The sequence below is a fragment of the Mytilus californianus genome, unplaced genomic scaffold, assembly GCF_021869535.1.
Source record: "Mytilus californianus isolate M0D057914Y unplaced genomic scaffold, xbMytCali1.0.p SCAF_9, whole genome shotgun sequence".
Classification (NCBI taxonomy): Eukaryota; Metazoa; Mollusca; class Bivalvia; order Mytilida; family Mytilidae; genus Mytilus; species Mytilus californianus.
Window position 1 is genome coordinate 15,314,934 of NW_026262745.1, and position 22,803 is coordinate 15,337,736.

Below are 22,803 nucleotides of genomic sequence, written 5' to 3' on the forward strand. Positions count from 1 at the left end.
GGGAGGGTTTAGTCAGAGCAAAACTATCCTTAACACTGCACTTTGATAATGTTCCTGTCCCAACCATGTCAGTGGTTGTTTTAAGTTTGTTGTCCAATAAGGAAGTTGACTATTGGTACTATGTACTGGATTTATAGCTTGTCTTCACTTAGGTGAATTAGTGTTGACACTTGTTCAATGTTGAGGAATGTATGTTAGCATCAATATATCTTTTTGGGTTTATTTTGTTGGGTTAGTTTTATATTTCATTGCTCTACAACTCACATCTCCTTTTACCCTCATCCTGAATATGCATGAAATAAATGCCACTGGACAACAATCACTCAATCTCATTTTACTAATATCAAAGTTGAATAAAATGCTGATACATATTACACAAAGTAACAGGTCTATATGTTGGGCTAATTTTACTGATTAAAGTTTTTTGTAAAGTAAAGGCAACAAAAATATATAAAAATTTACAAATACATCACTAAGTTAAATTGTTCTTGTTGAAATTAACATGGTTATTAGAGCAATGTCAACAGAGACAGAAATATATTTTTGATTAGAATGAAAAAGATTTAAAAAAAAACAATTCTGTTATTCTCTCCAGCAAATGGCAGTAGTACTATTTGAATATTTCTAAAATTCAGCATACTGATTGAGTTCAAACTAATTGATTGAATTAAAAAGATTTCATTGAATGGATTTGGAAAGAAAAGCCTTAGTTTAGTTGATTCTTATGATAACTTATTTTAAGATCTGTTTTATCCAGAATTAAAAACACAGAAAATGCTTGTATTACACTTATTTTCCATTTGGTCATTTTGCCCCTGGGATTTGATAACAAGTACTAAAATGAAATATTTTAATTTACAACATCTTTTCCTCCTTACAATGTATTTTACTATAGTTTATTTTACCAATAAAGATTTTTTGTATGATAGCATGTATAATGGTTACAGATTGTTATATAAATGTGTTGATTTGACTAGATAAAGGGAGACAATTTGTTATTAACTCCCTTTGGTTTTACCTTTGATCTCTGGTAGCTGCAAGCTACATGAAATTAATACACATGTATCTTATTGTTATGTAGTAATTATTACCACCTTTGCTGTTGAATTAACAAACTGTGCTCCTTTGTTCATGTTCTGATAGAAATTGATTTTGGAAAGTTTTCACACGTAAAACATTTGATACAAAAGTGACCTGAATAATTCTGCTACTCTATGATGGCTACATTAACACATAGGGAAATCGATTACAGTTAGGGGCTGATTTATTCAAGTTTAACTGAATAGAAAAGTAGATAAATATGCTAACTCATGGTCCCTTCCCTTCCCTCAACTTGTTAAATTCTACAATGTCGAGTATCAAAGCTCTTTTAGGCCTCATGTTCAAATAAAGTGACAGACATTTTATTTCAAAACCATATGCAAATGGCTTGTGCTGAAAAAATCAACACACCTTTAATTACATTTAAAAGTGTACTAATTCCCTATTAATCTGGGAAATTGTCAAAATATGCCTTCTCTTTTAATTTCTTACAATTTTGTTACTTTTCAAAATAAATATTCAACAAGGGTTGTACAGTGATCCCCAGTCTTTATGCCTTCCTTCGAATGGCAGAAATGTTACATATCTTAACAGTTACAGCTATGAATAAATATTTTATTTTGAATAGGTTCTACTGTTCTTCCTAATTGGACCCTGAATTCAGCCCAGAGTAAGAGAGCAACTACTTCTTATAGGACACCATCAATATTCATATTCTGAAACATAACAATAAGTGTTTTTGATATCTCATTAAAATTTGGTATGCAGTTGCATCAAATCCATGCATCTCAATTGCAAGCAGTAAAGAGGCCATATATCCCCTATAGTCATACTGCAGTTGGTGTGTTTGAGGAGGGGTATTTATCATATAATTCAATTTAGTGTTTTGGTTAATATGAGGACCAACATCATAGTCTGACTTTATTTAGAATTTTTACATTGTATGCATTGTTTTTTTGTTTTGTTTTTTTCATTGGGCATGTTTCTGAAGTACTTGCAATAGACCAAAGATATTTGGAATTTGATGAAATTAGAATCTATATTCATGTTTCAGTCATGCTCTACTGAATTTGAATTATTGCAGTTTTCAGTATAAATATTATAATCAAGTAAGCTTTCAAGCTATCTAAAAAGACACATCGTTTGTTTCTGTATTTTATATTTGTTTTTCATTAATTGTTTTGTACATAAATCAGGCCGTTAGTTCTTGTTTGAATTGTTTTACATGTGTCATTTCAGGGCCTTTTATAGCTTACTATTAGGTATGGGTTTTGCTCATTTTTGAAGGCCATACAGTGACCTATATTTGTTAAATTCTATGTCATTTGGGCTCTGGTAGAGAGTTGTCTCATTGGCAATCATACCACATCTTCTTACTTTTATATCAAATTCTATTTACATGTAATGATATGGAGATTGTCATACTTATGTTTTTCATGTTACTCCAATTAAGGCAAGACATTTCTCTGTGTCAACATTTTTAAATTGAAATTAGGTCTAAAATTTTCTTTTTTACCAGAAGGTTTATTTTTTATTCTCTTCTGCCTGAGACATTTTATTTTTTACGATGTCCACTTTTCTACAGTTTATGTTACCAATAAAGATATTTGTTTGAGATATCACTGAAATTGTTACATCAAGGTGTTGATTTGATCAGATAAAGGGGAGACAATCTGTCATTACTTCCCCTTTGATCCTTTTTAAGATGCAAATCTTGGAATTTGTAGTTTTACATTTATGTGTTAATTGACTACCAATTACAGAAAAATGAATCATTGAATATGATATTGTTTACTAATAATTACATTTTATTTTGTTGTTATTGATCAGGTAAGTCTTTTGATGTATTGTTAATAGTTAGCAATTATTAATATGCTAAAGGCAAATTCCTGTATTAATTAAAATTTATTACACGAATTCCTAATGTTATTTTCACACTTTCTTCAGTTAATTAAGTACTTATGCTTGGAAATTTTGTGAAAAATGATTTGCTGCTAGCCAGGATAAATGAATATATCAAGAAAAAAATTCTGTTCAAAAATATGTATAAATATAAAAAAAAATGGTACTGACTTTACATTAAATACTTCAGTTTGAATTTGATATAGTATATAGTAAAGTATAAAATGTTATCATATTCAATGACTTTAAAAATTTAACTGTTTATAAGTTACCTAAAAGAGAGAAAATGTATTCCTTTATGAAAGTGTTGAATACATAGTTGTAAACGAAATGAACAAATATATGTCATTTTAAGAAGAAACTCAATTTTCATGGAAACAAATAAAACAGCTGTATTCAATATGTACTGAATAACTTAAATGAACTTTTATTTATAAAACAAACAGGACCATCCATTAAATAATTGATGAAAAGTAATAAAAAATTATGAATATGATGTCACATTTAATATCATATGATACATCTTAAAGCTTGAATGGAATATTAATCAAAAACAATATTGACAAAATGTCAATTCATCATTTTATTAATTTACATATTCATGATTGTAATGTTCTTTACTTTGTTAACCTATTCCATAATTGATCTTTCTTTGTCAACTATGAAAAATGTGATTTGCAGAATTGTCTTTATTTTTTATATAGGATTCAATAATTATATGCATATAACATGATTATAAAAACATGTGTTTTAAAAAAAAGTTCAGGGTTGTTTAAGTTCTTTCATTAGAATTACAAATTATTCTCCCCACACTTCCTTGCAATAATTATGATATATATATAAGGTGGATGTTTAATGAACATTGAAAATAGATCTGAACTAGATAAAACCTGAAATCGGGGAGGATTCTTTTCCAATTTTTATCAGATTTCAACTATAGGCAAGTTCCAAGATAGTTGTTGTTTCAGTTTTGAGGTTGAATAAGTAGTTTAAAGTTCAATTTTCTAGGCATCCACCTAGTTTTACTCAAAGGCATAATCAAGCAAGTGGAATTATTTAAATAGATTTCCTCTTAAAAAAGTAAGACTACACCTCTCTATTTTGAACCCCTCCCCTGATGAAAACCTACTGTTAAGTGACAACACCCATAAGTTGATGTTTTCATACAGACAACTCTGCATAGATTTCTGACTTTATCACATGAATTTTGTATGTAATTGGATACACAAAAAACAGATCATCTCCGAATTAAAGTATTCAGTTTGGATTTATTTATTATTATTTCTTTATGATACACAGTGATTGTCTTCCAGTACACTTTTCTTCACGCTTAACCACAGGCCCAGCAGCCCAGGCTTGTAAAATTGCTTTCAGGCCCGAAAAAATCATCTCTACAAACCAACAGAATCAAACTCAAATTTTCCAAAAATTAAGCTCGAGCCTTTAGATTTAAAAGTTTATTGTGAAGACTTGAGTACAGTCATGATTTCCTCCTTTTTATTTCCATAAGCAAGAAAATCATCTTCAAGATACACGAAATGAATGTTTCCTGCAATGTTGATTTAAAGCTCAATTTCTCTTTTCATTACTTTGATACCAAAAGGCCACTCAGAACTGTCTCAGTTACACTAAAGGACAACAATCTTACAGAATAATAACCTTTTAGAGTTCAAGGACAAGAGTCACAGTTTAGATTGGTATGATCTTTAATAAGCTAAATAAAAGTATATGCAAAGATGTCATTCTTATGAATCAAACACATGCCATTCTTATACTTATATTAAGTCTTTCTTAATAATCTACAGAGATAGTGAGAAATCGACCTGAATGATTGGGTCTCCTTAACTAAAACAAATACCTGGATTATTTAAGCTCAATTTTCATGTCTCCCCCAACATACAAATATTTATCTAACAGGATAAATTCATGTTTGACAAAGTTTTATGTTTGTTTTGAGAGGACAGGGAAAGGAAGGTCTGTTGACAAGAAACAAAGATTTTCTTTTAATTGGATGATCTGATTTCAGACCTTTATTTGGCAAAGTATATTTAAATAGTGGAATAATATGTTTTGTTAAGATTTATTTGTCTTCTGTGTGTTTTATATTTGCAAATTCGAAAAAAAGAAACATGTCATAAAAGATTTAAAAAGAGAAAGATGTCAAAAAAAGTTTTAAAAAGAGAAAGATGTCAAAAAAAAAGATTTGTAAGTGGTAAGACACATGAAACAGTCAGATAATCATGTTCTGAATTTAATAAAATTAGGAAAGAAACTGCAACCAGAAATAGAAATAATCATTTACTAAAATTTGAAGTTATATGCCATGATTTGGAATAAATGTTATAGAATATTCAATGAGTTCTAGTACTTTTAAATTTAGGCAAAATATAATATTTTTAAGAAGGAAGAAGGATAAAATGATAAAAAAAAGAGGAAGAAGATACCAAGGGAAAAATCAAAAATAAAAAATCCAAGAAAAAAAACCATACTATGGCAAAAAAACAATGAAAAGATAAACTATAGACTTAGCAACACAAACCCACCATAACCGATGGGGATCTCAGGTGCTCTGGAAAAAATTGGATGAACTTAACAATTCTAAAAGTGACATCTCGATGTTTCATATCTGGATCAAAGTAAACAAAATTTGGCATTAATTTATATTCATATTGAATTTTTAATCTTTAAATTACGAATTTCTTATCTTAATAAAGTTCTTTATTAAATTTGGACTAATATTTACAATGGATTCTCACAGTTTCGTTTTATTCTACTTATTCCCTGACAATCCAGTTTTATTTGATGCGCTCATCTAGTAGCTCTTTAAACTTTAAACCATTCAAAAGAAGCTGTCAAATTGACCACTATCAGAATCGTAATTCTTTTGACGAAGGTGTTTTATATCGAAATGATTACATTGCTATCCGAAGTAAATTAGATAGTTTTCACACCTGCCTAGTTGATTTAACTTGATTCTTTTCCATTTAATGATATACAGCCAATGTTTCCACAGCCCACCTCAAGAGTATATTGTAAAATTCAATAAAGAGGAGATGTTGTTATCTGTCTAATCAAACAGACCCAAATCAAGGAGACAAAGGTGTGCTTGACAACGGAAAGATTCCCTGTAGCTAAGAAATTGATATCTGGATCATTGAATATTATGGACGTAGATTAAATATTACTAAAATGGCAAGCTTTGATTTTGTTTGATATGAGGGGATTTATACTAGTATTATCTCTGATAAATTCTTGGGTCTGTCTGTGTCATAGAGTGTTGTAAATTTTATTTCTTAAAGTTTGATCCTAGCTTTATTCCTTGAAAATGAAAGACATTATCAAAGTTGATAAACAGTCAGCTTTATTTTGCAATTTTTCATCACATTGACTAGTTATAATTTTATGTATCTTTTATAGTTTTCATATTATAAAATCCATATTAAACATTGATCAAATTTAATTTTTAAATTATGAAATAATACAATTTAAAACATGTATCTATTAATCTTTGTCATAATTTCTGGCGTCTAAAACACATTTTCCAAATTTAGCTCTAGTGATTAAATGATACATGATATTCAAAAGAGATACCATGTTTATATCACAAAAGTAATCTAATATGATGCTCATAATTAAAATTCATTACAATAAACCTATAGAAACTTATGATCCCTGGTCGTCAGTCAACCTGTATTCCGTGTAGACAGTCATAATGGACCACGAGAGTCACATGATACTGTGTAAAAAGACGTATTCTTTAGCTGTCACTAGAATAGATGTTTTGCACCTCCAAATCTTGTTCAATCCTTAAAATTTTATGAAAAATATTCAATATCTTGTCATAAATAATGTTGTTTTCCGTGTTATACACAAACTTATTAAAGTTAAAAATGATTTGCTTATAATTTATTTTAATAAATTTATTTTAATAAATTATTATTTTGGACAAAAATGTGGTCTAAAATGATACTGAAGTTTCGGATTACATCTGAAACGATATTCATGGATTTGAACTCAGTGTTCTTTGGACTACATGTGTATTATGAAATATTTTAGAAAATGATATTTTGAGTTACTACACCACTGTGACTTGGGCAGAGAATTGTTCTGTTTTGTGCCTTATAAGTTATATAATTATGCAGCAGAAAAATCCTGAATACAGAATGATGTAAATGGGATTGCAGAATAGTTATGCATAATTGAATTAGTTAGGCCACTAAGCTTAACACTTCAATCCACGGTTTAAATTTTTGAAATTTTTTCTATTTTAATACTGAATTAATCCAATGTACTTTCAACGTATTATTTATACATGACCATGTAAGATTTTTATTCTTTTCTACCAAATTTTAATTGGAGAAATTCATTTCAACATTAGTTTCATTCTAGAATCAGTTTCAGTATTGTAATCGTTTCAGTTAATCTAAATTAAAGATATTTTCGTTGCAGGACATATCTAATAAATCCCAACAGCAGACAATTCCATTTCCTTGCTATACAGTTTTTTGTGAATAATTGATAAATTCGTCAAAGGTTCAGTCTACTTTTGGAGAAATCCCTGTTCCTTACGATTTAGAGGAATGCATTGAATGGAAATGTTAAAAAAAAGTTAGATATATCAGTTTAACAGCTTGTTATATATTTTTGTTTGTGACTGGACCTATTAACATGTTCAGGTGTGACTTTAGGGACACATTGCTCATAACCTTTACCTCAGGTGACAGCAAAATAAAAACAAAATGACACCTTCACATGAAAAACACTTGTTAAAACGTATTAAACTCAGAAAACAGTTAAATAAAGTTTGTATAGTTTTATATGTAGCCACACACATCTTCAACAATAGTATGGTTCTTTGTAACACTGCCGTCAGATAGGATTGTTTGTTAACAGGTTATTCCGTCACGTTGAGTAAAATTTTACAAAGAGAAATACTTATCTTCAATCTGATTAAAGTGATTTTCTTTAGATTTGCATTTTGTGTTCTATTTCACGGTTTATCAAGTCAGATTGAACTATTAAAGATGTATCAATAGGAGTTTTGTGAGGGGGTCGCGATTTGCTGACCTTGAATGACTAACGCAGGTGCTACACAGTGCAGGTAAATTCGGCTCGTCCATTATAAAGAGACAAGATGTGAACTTAAAGATGCATGTTGGATCACATTACCATGATAAAGGAGCAAGGAAAAATTTTACACAGATTTAAAGGCATAAGACGAATAGTTGTGAACAAATTAAAGCGGAAAATTGGATATAATGAAACACTTAACAGTATAAATGCAAACTTATGTCTCAATTAAATTTCAATCTGATACCTTTGATTAAAAGAAAATTTTATAAGCAGTAAATATTTGATAGTACCCCCATAGACTGAACCAAGCATTTAATATGTGAACAATGATGCAAAAAAAAAGGTTTAAAAATCAATTTAAGTAATTGTGGCGGTACTTAAAGTTCATTTAACAAATTTATGTGTTTTAATGTTATTTAAACTGTAAAAAGTCTGTAATTTTCTGAATTATTATTTCCTTTTTTAGTATTAAGCTAACCTAATTATAGAGGATAGTCTAATTTCATGGTCCATGGACCATAGTAATAGATGGTGGTTATATTTTATTGCTATTTTATCGTCAGATTTTGCTAATATCTTCATGGATATTAATTATGCTGTTGTTAAAAACAGGTTTTTTGTATAAAATTGTTTATTGATGTGTTCAACCTACCAATTTATTCTCTTACATCTTTCTTTATTTACAATATGATCTGTTGTCTTCGTACTTTTTACATGTATAGGAGAGTATATTAAGGACTTTGTGTGATTTGATTCCGTCATTCCAATCTCAAAAATACCTTTTCTTCAAATAAAGTTTTAATGAAACGCAAAATATGCATGGTACAACATGTAAACAATATCCTTCAATACCTCTTGGATTCTATCTATATCAGTGTTGATTTTCTGATTTGGCTGCCCACTGTGGACAGAAAATTTTTAGGACATCAGAAAATCATTCCAGACATAGAATCCAAAAAGGGATTATTTATCCTTTTGCAAGGTTTTATTAGCAAATGACATAAAGAGGGAGAGGTTCATTCCCATTTAAAAAAATTGAATGAGTGAAAATTCAGTATTCCATGAATTACTATATATTTGTTATTGCCTACTATAAACCATACAGTTTTGCAAAATGTTAATTCACCAGCGTCCTAAAGACTAAAAATCTTGAATTCTATATGCTTCAAAAGATCTGAAAAATGAGGATTAGTTCCTGTAAACAGAAAGGGAGCAACAAGTTAAATAATTGTTTTTTAGAAATCACCAGAAATTGTGAAAATTTGTTAGAATAAATGATACTTGTATTCCAAAATTTAAAGAAGTTGCTTCCCACACCCAACCGACAGACTGTTATCGATAATCTCTCTGACTGAAAACATTTTTGTGGTCATTCATGTTAAAAAAAAATTTAAGATAGTGAGGCAGCAAAATGGAAAGAATCGAAATGCAGCAAGATGTATGATTTCTATGGATTTCATTTTCATATTGTTTTAATAGTAGAAAATCAGTTGTTATAGTTGTAAGATGACAGAGAAAAAGAAATAGTCTATCTACTGATCCTTTGGGAAAAAAGAGGGACAGATGTGAAAAACAAACCTATTTTTTAGAGTGGGCCTGTTTGTTTAAGTATTTTGATTCAAAGATACATACATTGAAATGATATCATATTAAGTTATATTATAAACATGCGATAGTGAAGTCAACAAATATGTTTTTTTTATGATAACAAACCTTACAGTGGTTTATTTTTGTGGAGCTAAAATTTCAAGAAATCAAAGGGGAAATTTGTTCGCATGGTTTTACTTTCATGGTTTTCTTGTCTTTTATTATTATCTTCCTTCAAGATAAATTAAAGTTAGGGGATTTTTTCACAATTTTATCTTAATCTTGATATAAAGGAGAATAAATCCATCTAGAAAATTTTGGACTTAATAGTACTGGTTGATGATTATTTTCTATATATCTTTTTTGAGAGAAAGAAATAGAAATTTATATACAAATGTATATGGTCTTTTATTTTCAGGTAAAAATGTTGGAAAAATAAAAGTACTTGTAATTTCAGGATTATGGTTTTAAATGCAAAAGCACTTGGTGTCACATCCGTTAATTTTTCACTTCGTGCACAAGATAATTGGTTGAATTGTGTAGTTATTTACTTCAGAAACCCACAATAATTGACTTTCAGAGTTAAATTTTGTAATAGAGTAATAATGTTGTAACTTTCAACATCTGGACACAGGTTGTTTTGAGGACATATACTTAAATTGAGTAAGAAGACCCTTTCAAAAGCTAATGTGTCTAGTTAACTTTTAACAGCTTCTGTATGCTAGCTGTGAAATTCCTTGGTAGCAAATTTATTTCTTTAATTCATTACCTTGGTGTAGATTTCATTAGCACCTAGGCTATAAATCTACCTGGATGAATTTTACCTTAGGGAAAAGTCTTAATCTTGATTGACAGTTGTTTCACACTTCTTTTTTAATTCTTTTTTCTGATTGGTTGTTAATTTTATGTAGGAGGAGCTAACTTGTTTTGAACCAATGTGTACTGACTTTGTGGTTAATAGTAGCAGAAAAGGTTGTGAATTAATTCTGATAGCAAGGACATATTTTTTCGTTTATATTTTCATGATAAAATTGTGTTTTGTGCATATTTTGAAACCAAAAGTCAATTTTAAAGGAATATATACATGTTAATTAAATTGGTAAGTGAATATTAAGTTCATTAATGAAGTATATAATGTTATTTATATGATATTTTAAGCCTATATTGTTTTTTTTCTACCTTGCGTGACACACATGTTGAACAATTTAAGTTACATTTAATGATAAGTTAAAGATAACTAAAAAGACATAATAGTTTAATTTGCTCCTAGTTGAACAGAAAATAGATTGAATAACATGGCGTGGAACATAATGTTTTGAAAAATTAGTTTGAAGATGTTGTAGATAATAGGTGATCTGGGTACATTTGATTAATATATAGAAAATGTGTTTCAGTTTATTTATATGCATAAGTCAGAGATGCTGATATTAAAAAGGACTGTCACAATTACAAAAAATAAAGGTTTTAGGTAAAATATTACTCATCTTAAAAATAAAATAAAATATATATAATGCATTGTTTTGTCCTTTAAACGAAGTATATTGTTTTACTGTATATAAAGATGGTATATATGTATTTGTCATAAAATTTGACACCCACAACAGATAACTTTCAAATTATGAAAATAAAATATATATTTTTAGTCATATATAATAGTGTAAAAGTATCAATTGCTCAAACCTGTAGAAAAATTACTAGAACTTGAAATTCTTAAGGAAGGCAAAAAACTATTAGAATACAGTTGAAATTGAATTGTTCCAAGTTGTGTAATTATACAAACTTTGTAAATGAAGTGTTGAATATGTGTTGGCAGACTTTGTTTGACAATCTGTCTAAGTGTGAAAAGTATCAGTAATGTAAGAATAATATTTTCTTTACTTCGAATTGGATTAATTACATATGGATAAACAAATAAGACTACAACACACTTTACTCAGTCAAACACTACTGGGTTTCCTGTTAGTGGTTAAATGTGTTTTAATACCATGTGTCAATATTTTTACATCTATTTTTCAGAGTGAAAGCAAGGCAGCAATAATATTTGAATTAAAGTAATAACAAGTTTTGATTGGAAGAAATTGGAAATTTGATAATCGACTATTAAAAAGATCATGAGAAAATAGAAGTCTGGAACCACTTGAGAGACTTAACAAGTCTCAACACAGTTTCAAGGAAGATGGAGAAAATATTAATGATCGGTTTCATGTTTTTACCAACATTGCAGTCACTAGTATACTACATAGACGAAGAAAGTGGTTCAAACAAATTTCTTGGGAACGTTGCAACAGACACAAACTTGGAAAAATTGGTTAATAATTCTGACGATTTTAAAACTATACAATATAGTTTTCTAACTCAGGGACATCCACATTCATCAAAATTCAAGATAAATGAAACAACAAGTGAAATCCGAACAAAGGTTAATTTAGACAGAGAAACAATCTGTGAATATTCCCCTTCATGTGTATTATCGTTACAAGTTTCTGCCAAGTCTACATATGGAATATTTTTTGAAACTTTTGACATTTTTGTTCATTTGAATGATATTAACGATAACACACCATATTTTCCATCATCAAGTGTAAATCTGTCTGTTTCTGAGGCTTCTCTTATTGGATCAAAGTTTACCATTAGCAGTGCAATAGACAAAGATAGTACTAACTTTTCTGTGATAGATTACCAGATCTCACCTCTCGGTTCCCCATTTAATGTTGAGTTTACCAAAAACCTTGATGGACAAACTACAACTGTATGGCTGAAACTAATTAGAACATTGGACAGAGAAATAAAAGACAGCTATAAAATTCAGATTTTGGCAAAAGATGGTGGCAACCCAGCAAAAATAGGCACTTTGGATGTAAATCTTCTTGTGGACGATGTCAATGATGAATCTCCTAAATTCAGTAAATCTTTGTACAATGTAACTTTGGCAGAAGACGTAGTCATTAATTCAACCATCGTAACTGTTTCAGCAACCGATTCTGATTCTGGTAAAAATGGAGAAGTTAGTTACAGATTTAGTGCAAGTCAAAACCAAGATATTCTTTCAACTTTCTCAATAAATTCTAAGACTGGAGACATCAAAATTATTCGAAAGTTACAATATGAACCGAGCGAGTCATACAAAATGATTGTAGAAGCTGTTGATAATGGCGATCAGCCATCGGTGTCTCAAGTTTTTGTTCATGTAAATATTTTGGACTCTGGGAATAACCCACCTTCAATTAACATTAATTTGTTATCAGACTCTGACATGGCTGAGGTGTCAGAATTTGCAAACATGGGAGCTGTTGTAGCCCATGTAAAAGTTGACGATGGTGATACTGGTCGAAACGGAATAGTCACATGTCAAATCCAAAACAATTTCTTCCAACTGCAGCGCATGGAAGTGAAAGAGTACAAGGTCATAGTTCATCAACCGCTTGACCGTGAAGCAAAACCAGAACATTTGGTTTCTGTATTCTGTAGTGATGTTGGAAGTCCACCATTAAACAGCTCCAAGAACTTTGTAGTTCAAGTTATTGACGAAAATGATCAACCACCAGTTTTCATGAAAACAACCTATACTGCAAACATTGCTGAAAATAACAATTTCAATGATGTTATACTTCATGTATCAGCTTCAGATCAAGATATTGGGGTAAATGCTGAGGTTGCATACAGACTACATGCCGATTCAGGTCAAGATTTCACCATAGACAGTGCAACAGGACTTATTCGAGCCAACAACACATTTGATCGAGAAAAAATTGACCAATATAAATTTCGAGTGTTAGCCATCGATAAAGGGAAACAACCCCTGAGTTCAACATGCACTGTTATCGTTAACATAGATGATGTGAATGACAATGATCCCAAATTTGACAAAGATGTCTATCATGCTCGTGTCCTTGAAAATCTGAAAGATTTCAACGTAACTTCATTGCATGCAAGTGACCCTGACAATGATGTGAACGGAATTATAACTTATTCTTTAGCCAAATCTTCTGAAGGAGTACCATTTCAAGTGATGCCATATGGAACTATAAAAACAACCAAACTTTTAAACAGGGAAGATCAGGATAGGTATGCTTTCACAGTGGTGGCATCTGATCATGGTAATCCACCAAGAACAAGTACAGTCAATGTGATTGTTGATGTAGACGATCAGAACGACTATCACCCAATCATCATGTATCCGAATGCTACCAATGATACAGTTTTGGTTTCATATCAGTCACCTGTTAATTCTGTTGTAACCAAAATCAAAGCATTTGACCCAGATTTGGGACCTAATAGCGACTTGCTTTTTTCAATCAAATCACGGAATGACTCTGATATTTTCAATATTATCAGTACAACAGGTGAAGTTGTTGTGGTTCAGAGAATGACCATTCTAAACATGAATCTTAAATATTTCTTGGAGATTGCTGTATCTGACAAAGGACTACCAACATCTTTAACATCAACAAGAAAATTATACATTGTTGTGTCACTACGGAATATTACCTCAGCCTCACCAATGGCACAAGAGCAGCAGGACTATAGTATAGCCATTGCTATAACTGTTGTTGTCGTAACCATAGTATTGGCAGCCACAATTATCATTACTATATTTGTGATTCGTAGATTGGATAAACAAAAACGAATGTACCAGGAGACTGTTGTACCCGATCAAAATAAGAACTTGTTTTCTTCTTCCGACAAAGGCTCCCTCTATAGTCTGCCAGGTGACAGATCATCCAGTCAGCATACAGAGTATAACCCTTCCCATGATGCCAACAGTGTAGCCAGTCAGAATACATATCAGGTAAAATTTCTTTTAAAAAATGGGAGACAACTCTTTGAAAATACAAAATGATAAAGAGATTAATTCAGTCTATCTAATTTGACCCTTTTGTCTCTGTTGTTGAAAAAATCTATGTCCATACATTTAGAAAAAAAGGCATGGCTTATTGTTTTAAAAGATTGTTTTTTCACAAATTCATATACAGAAGATATCTTCCTAAAGTAAAAACTCTTATTTAAGCTAAAAAAAAGAACCTTTTACAAAATGAAGAAGGAAAGTTGAATCTGTGTTTGTTTAATTTACAGTTCAAGGATATATAATTCTTCTCAGATTTGGTGACTGCTTTATTCTCTATCTCAAGGGATAAAAAATATTTTTATTAAGGAGTACAAGTTCTGAATATTAAATAGGTATCAAGGTTAGCAATATCAAATCACTTTACACAACTCCTGATATCATACACCAAGAAAATAACATACTTGATGATAGAAAGAGATTTTTCTTTTGCTTATTTTTTCCCTCCAGGCAAAACACCAATTAGTGCTGGAATTAAGTCTCTTAAGTTATATACACAAAGAGACATATTGTTGTCTCTCTAAACATTGTCATTGATTTTTTGTGTCTTGTGTGTTTGAAACAGGTTAATTTTCTGGGTAAGCTTTTCTGGTATGCATCCCTCATTAGTAGAGAAATGTCTTAAGAGGGATTAGAAATAGCATGTGTATGTCAAATGAATTAACTACAAAGAATTAGTGACCAGAATTTATTTACTTTGTATAAGAACACGAATATCAAGCTGTTACAGAAAATTGTGACAAATTCTTGGTACAAAAGGATTTTCCATCACAAAAAATGTTAAAAATGTTAAGGTGTGCTTCTGATAAAAATACAAACAAAAAATAACATTAGCATTAATAATATGTATGGAAAATTAGATTCCTCTCATACCAACTTAAGTCTCGTGACTAAATTTAACTTGTAAGTTCAGTTTACCAACATAGAATATGGTTTCAACTTTGAATGTCTGTAATTTACTAATAACTTGGAAAAATGCTGGTAATTTAAAATGATCAATAACAAAAAAATGAATTTCCTGTTCCATATTTGCATTAACTGTGTTTAAGACATAAGACTTCACTATATATACATGTTTAATACATTGGTCAGCTGATTCTTATAGGATTTTACTGGTCTATTCAGCCACATTTTCAACAGAAATATAGGTCAACTCTAAGCTGGCCAAATTAATTTTAGTTTCACTTTGTCCACCCCTGATAATTACTATGTTGATTTAATTTTTTATGGTCAGTCTTCCTTTTAAGGTTCAGTATCTATACAGCCATCATATTTGGACATATACTTTCCATCATAAGATAAATTTATTATTTCCATAAATATAATCTTGAATCAATTTTGCTGTAAATAAAATGAATGCTAATGGGTACAAGTATTAAAAAAATCTAAAATAACATTGGTTTAGTCCTGTTCACCAAAGTACATGTGGGTTGTTGAAAATTCAGATTAATAACCCTTCTGTGGTGCAGATATTGTAATACTGCACTTATATGTAAACATTTAATAATTGATTGATTGATATATGACAAATTAAATATTGCATTGTTTTTTTTAAGTCAAACAATTTGTTACAATGTGGCGACTCAGTAAATAGTTGTGGGAATGACATGATATGATATTGTCAAAGTCGGTTGACAACCTGAACTATCTGAATGCCAGCATCTAAATTTCTGAAGCATGAACAAAGCTGGCCCATTCATTTCCTATTCTTTGAAACAAATGTGGTTTGCACATACATTTAAATTAGTTTTGAGTTTTGTTTTAAATTTTTTATAATTGCTTATGTCAGAATATAGTCATTTTAGTTTCCATGATGTGTTTTTCAAATTTAAAATGGTTTGAAGCTTGTCGTACATGTGAGAGGTTTTGTAACATAAACACCACCGATTCAGGAGTATTACAAGCATCAAATATTTATTCAGTCAAATATTTTTGTTCTGCTTTGTCAGTGGTTTGGGAATCTTGATGTTTTAAATAACTTCAGTTTTGGTTTCAGTTTTTTTCTTAGCCAATTAAAGGTTTCCTGAATTGTTTCTTTATTTGAATAATTGAAATAGGGTTCCTTGAAATATGGTTATATATATATATATATATATTATATTTTAACAAAACGCATTTGACTAACAGGTCGAACAACTGATGTTCTTAAACCCTGCTGACTGCCATTGGCGATTGCCAAATAAATTGATCACCAGATCTAACAAAATGGATCTGAATATTAATTTAATACCAAACAGAAAACAATAAACTTGTGGAAAAGATGGTATACCACAAACATGAGGTGCAAAAATTTGTACACCATATCTGGATTTCGACAATTAATGTCTCTTCAGTGATGTTAGGGATCGAAACGGTAATTGGAAGGCCATATAATTTACCTCAATTTAGGAAAGACTCTTGAATTTTAAAGAGTCGAAATAGGATGAACGGATCATATAAACCTGAAGGAAAATATAATACAAGCCCAAATGAAAAAATATATAAAAGTCTAAATTGAAAACAACGTTCAAACCTATGATTGCGTTGGATAAAAATCACAATTTTTATACGTGTGCATGTAAAACAAATTTCTTGGTAGAGGGGTCTAAATACAGCACAAACAACAATTACCAAAAGACCAAAAAAAGTGAAAAAGTCTATTTTATATATATATATATATGTAAAAGGTTAGAGAGAAGTGTTCACACACAAAAATGTTCATAACAACAAAAGTTTGGGATACCATTTAGATAAGGTTTGAAAATATAATGTATTTTGCATTCACAACTGTTGTGTTAACATACTCTTTACTTTTTAAATTTGCTAATTATGGGAGGAGAAGCATTTTGAATTATTGTTTACATTTGAAAATGTCAAACTTAAAATGAACAGAGTATATTTGTTCGCTAGTTTTTTTGGCTACAAAAACTTCCTAAATTTTATAATAAGGTCTTCAAAATTATATGTTTAATTTTTAATACAGGACTGAGTCTAGAGAATTTTTTGTGTACAAATAATAATATGCTTCATAAAAAGTCAGATTTTGAATTAGGTGACTTCAAAAGATCAATATGAATGTTTACTTCCTTATAAATATAAGATACTTGGTGTTGCTGTGCAAGTGACTGGTAGGAGGCATTGATCATTTCTTTTAGTAAACATTCCCGCAGAGCAATGGAAAATGTCATACCGTTTGACACCCTATTAAAGATTTATTTTGCAAAATCACTTCTTTAAATCCTTCAACAAATTCTCTTTGTAAAACATACTTAGTATGTTTACTTTTTCAATCACGAAGTCAAACTAATTTATCGCAGTGCAAACATCTTCAGCGTTTCAAGGTTCTGAGACACACAAACAGCAGTTTGTATATTGCATAGATGAATAGAAATCAATTTCTGACTAATTGATATATATAACTTGATTATTTACATTGATAGAGTTAATTAACGGTCACATCTGTGACAACTCCCGACTCAAAGACTCCAATTTCAGTTTCAGAAACAACTGTGTTTTTATGTCCTGTTAAAAACATAACAGGGGTCACATTTAAGAATTAAGTATTGCTTATTTTATGTTAGACATGAATGTATATATAGTGGCAATCAAAATCCATAAGTTAAAGGAAAAAACTATGTCAGACCAAAAAGAAAAAGACAGACAGACAGACAGACAACATAGAAAACTCAAGATTTAGCAACACAAAAAACAAGGGTGAAGGATAGCTGTTTGTAGAAGGTAAACAGTTCATGTAAAATTCACATTCATTTCTCTGGCATTTTTGGTGGTTGTCAAGTGGTTTGTAATAATGAAATGGTTGCAATAATTTCTAAATTTACAGTATAGTTCACTATAGATAGTAAGACTTTTGTCATTACTGATATTTAAGTTTAGTTTTGTACCATGCACCTAACTTAATAATGATTGTGTCATTTCATCATACTTGGAGTATAAGAAAATAAGTGTTGCTACTTGGAACCTTTTTCTTGATGGAATGTAGCTTAAGTGAAGTGGTCATTATGATAAAAAAAACAGGATATCATTTCTTACTTTTGATGACAGAAAGAAAAAAATGAGAACCATTATACAAACAGTTACCTTGTTTTATATTCATAACTGTCATAAGATGATAATCCTGAAAACAAGTAATTTATGTTTTGTACTGGAAGCTAAAAGTGTTTTGTCAAATTCATGATACTTTTAAATTGATAATTGGGCAAATAAATAGAAGGTTAGGAAAATGTACTCTAAATACATGTGGCATGTTTTACTACCTGTCAAAATTACATTAGATATGAATTATGATAATTAATGCACAGAAAAAAAACAAAAGATAAAGTTAAATTGTATCTAAGATGGCTTTTAGAAATATCATCTAGAATGTGTATGACCGTGAGGCATCAGAAGTGTTTTGCTGATTTTTATGGTTGGAGTCTTAGTCTGGGTCAAAGTGAAATTGCTCGTAAATATCATATAAAGATAATCTAGATAATAACTGAAAAAGGTTTAAAACTGTATAAATATGCTCAAAGGATATAAGGACAAAAGAATACAATATATTTGATTTTACGTCCATAAAAGAAAAGTTTTCTAAAACTGTTATCCTATCATTTAACCAATCATCTTTTAGTTCTTTATAAATTTAACGCTAAAAATAAGGTAAAAGTTGAAATTTGAGGAAAATAATTTATACTTTTGGTTATAGAAATTAAAAGTTTTAACTTTAAATAATTAGAAAAAGAGGCCAGTAAACTTCTGAATCTCAACAAATTATTTTTTTCTGTACAGATCTTTACCTTTGCTGTATAAATTCTTTTAACCTGATTAGAAGGAGAAGACCTTTTTAAACATTTTGAGACAGAAATTAAAAAGTATAAGTTTCAATACAGTAATTATGTGAAAATATTTGATTTCAAGATAACTTTCATGATTTCATCTCTGATAAAAAGTGTCCTCGTAAACAGGGTTATGATATGGAGTCACTTGTTCATTTACAAAATAAATTGTGACAATAGCCAAACTTCATATAAGAATTTGCTGCACAATAAGTTTTTGTTTGTAATATTTAGCTGAAAATTTGAAGCATTGTTATCTTTTGTTATAGATGTCAAATTGTAAGAATTTTTAAATATAGAAATATAATGAAAAAATGAAATATATGCAGATTTTTTGATAACTTTTTGAATGGCAGGGTAATTGAAATCTTTCATACTAGCTATATGAAAATAAATGTGTTAATGTCAGAGCTTTTGAAACTGTTACAACTTTTGATTTATTTATTATGTCATTTCAAAATCAAATTTCAAAATTATTATTAATTTACACTTTTATCAGTAAATTGTTATTGTTCAGGTTAAAAATTATGCACTTAATTTTATATTTTCCCATGCCTCAAACATTATTATGTTTTCAATATTAAACTTGATAAAAAATATAAATTCAAATCAGTTTGTTTAATTGTTAACATCAGAAACTTAAATGTTAACTCCAAAGTAGTATTTCAGTCTACTCTGTTAAATCAATTCTACATTGTACTTGGGTCTGTACACTTTGATCATACTTGGGTCTGTACACTTTGATCATACTTGGGTTTGTACACTTTGGCCATACTTGGGTCTGTACACTTTGATCATACTTGGGTCTGTACACTTTGATCATACTTGGGTCTGTACACTTTGGTCATTATACTTGGGTCTGTACACTTTGATCATACTTGGGTCTGTACACTTTGATCATACTTGGGTCTGTACACTTTGGTCATACTTGGTCTGTACACTTTGATCATACTTGGGTCTGTACACTTTGATCATACTTGGGTCTGTACACTTTGGTCATACTTGGGTCTGTACACTTTGATCATTCTTGGGTCTGTACACTTTGGTCATACTTGGGTCTGTACACTTTGATCATACTTGGGTTTGTACACTTTGGCCATACTTGGGTCTGTACACTTTGATCATACTTGGGTCTGTGCACTTTGATCATACTTGGGTCTGTACACTTTGGTCATTATACTTGGGTCTGTACACTTTGATCATACTTGGGTCTGTACACTTTGATCATACTTGGGTCTGTACACTTTGGTCATACTTGGGTCTGTACACTTTGATCATACTTGGGTCTGTACACTTTGGTCATACTTGGTCTGTAGACTTTGATCAAGGACTAGAACATTTTATTAGACATGATAGAGGTCCAAATATCTTATATATGGTTTGGTTATTTGTACTGTTAGGTTTCTGTCTGAATTATGTATATCCCACATCTCCTTTTATTTTTATCCATGAATCTTTGTCCTATTTAATTCTTTCTTTTCATAACCTAAATTGTGATTTCTTAAGTAATAATAGAAGCTTAAGGCCAATGTACATTGCATTGACAATATAAATTCAAAATCCATAACAACTTTTTCAGATGGTCAATTATCGTACTCAATATTATCTCAATATTATCGTTTTATATTCAAATATGGGGGTATATATCAGTTTTGTCAGCGAAAAAGAATTTAATTTTACAAATTAAACTCATGAAAAGTTCAAATAAACATTTGATAAGCAAGTTTATTTCTTTGCACTCATTGTTCAAAGCGATGCATAAGTCCTTATTGTATTTTTATCCTAATCCCCTTTTGTGAAATGGACAAGTAATTTGAATTGTACTGAGTTTCACAGTTTTGCCTATCGTATGAATAATACTGGATTAAGCCATGAATAATTGCTTGTTTGTGTGAGACTTTATTAAAGGATATTTGTCTCATTACAAAGCATTATGGTATAGGGTGTAGCTCCGCAGGGATAGCTGTTTAACGAACAGATCCAAATGAACATGCCACTGTGATCTGGGGCCGACGGAACTTAATACTGGGGGATCAGTGTCACTTAGATTAAAATCTGAAATTGTAACTAAATTCTTTCTTTTCATTTTAGTAAAGGCCTTGCTAATGAACCTACTCGCTCTATTATTTGGTATTGTTAATTTCAATTGGATGAAATACAGAATCTTTAAATTTTTAAATTGTGGCTATTATCAAAAAAGTTTGTGTCTAGTGATTTAAATTTTCAAATGAAGATGTCTGTATACATTTAATTGGGATTTTTAATGATTCACTTTTTAACAGAAAGGAGCAAAGATTAGAATTTCTCTAATCTGAATAAGCACTGCCTGTATAAATGTACATGTATATAAATATTCAGCCATGTCAAATTTGATTTCTTCTTAATATTTAGAAATAAGTTAATTTATTTAAATTTCTGAATAATAAATAATGATTTTTTAAAAGGGCACTGCAATTTAGATCTCTTGTAAATAGAGTAAAATTTTATTGTTTATCTTAATCTCCAGTTATGTGCAATGGAATATAATCTGACAGTCTGAAATCACGATTTACAGTAGAAGATAGCAATTCTGTCCTTAGAGACAATCTTAGTTTGTCTCCTAGTTATATATTCAGCCAGCAGACGATTAGATTACAAGTCACTGAATATTGAGTCATATTTAATATTCAGGTGTATTAGGTAGATAATTGATGGAAAATATCGATTCTTGTGAAAAATAAAGGAAAAATTGTCATTTTGATGTATTGGACATTATATAATTATATTGTATTTGGGGAAAACTGATGGTTGTTGAGAATCTCATTCTACTTCAATCGTTCCATTCTATTGTATTTGATATGGCGACAATGGGTTGAGTAATTGCAGTTTGATGGGATATCAGTTCCTAAGTTTATTTTAAAATGTAATATAGAAATTCTTATTTATAGCAAATTAGCAGTTTCCTTACAAATACTACAACCAATTATATTTAATAAGAATTACAACACAAACCAATTAGGTGTTAACCAACTTTCTTGTGACTTCATTTTATTGACATATTTTGTCACTATTGTATATGTTTAATTCATTCTAAAGGTGAAAATAAAGTAGTTTTTATATGTCGAAATGCATTCTTACAAAAACTAAATTAATCAGAAATACAGTATATATGCCATTGATGTTTTCACCATTTTTCTTGCCCTAATCAGTTCAAATTAGATTTTAGAAAGAGCTATAAGATGTCATCATTTTTTGTTGATAGAAGGACTGCTGTCTAGTTGATGTTTACACCTCATCTCCTTTTATTCCTATGTTATAATGTATTAGGTAATGATATCGTAGTTGCTCAAATGAAACAGCTTCATTCAGTAATGTTTACTACAGTTGATTTACACATGTCTTGCTTATGCGGTAATCAAATCAAGTTTTGAGAGTGCTGAGATTTTAAAGCCACAGAAAATTGAAATTTGTGTGTTTAAATCATCCAACTGGTTGGTATAACCAGGACATAAGAAGGAGTGTGCATTCATTGTATTTTCCCAAAAGAAAAATTCCAAATTAACA

The 22,803-nt window shown here is 29.9% G+C and overlaps 1 protein-coding gene across 2 annotated transcripts in view; it reads left to right on the plus strand.

Moving 5' to 3' along the window:
* The window catches only part of LOC127714851 (putative protocadherin beta-18), a 39,652-nt gene that overhangs the window by 12,118 nt on the left and 4,731 nt on the right, over positions 1-22,803 (plus strand). The window contains exons 1-2 of one of the 2 annotated variants that reach the window (XM_052220882.1): positions 10,553-10,702; positions 11,620-14,392. In XM_052220882.1, the coding sequence (XP_052076842.1) occupies positions 11,780-14,392 (2,613 nt within the window). In that variant the 5' untranslated portion in view covers positions 10,553-10,702; positions 11,620-11,779. Of the gene's footprint in view, positions 1-10,552; positions 10,703-11,619; positions 14,393-22,803 lie in introns of those variants that run through there. The other variant, XM_052220883.1, reaches the window with a different exon arrangement.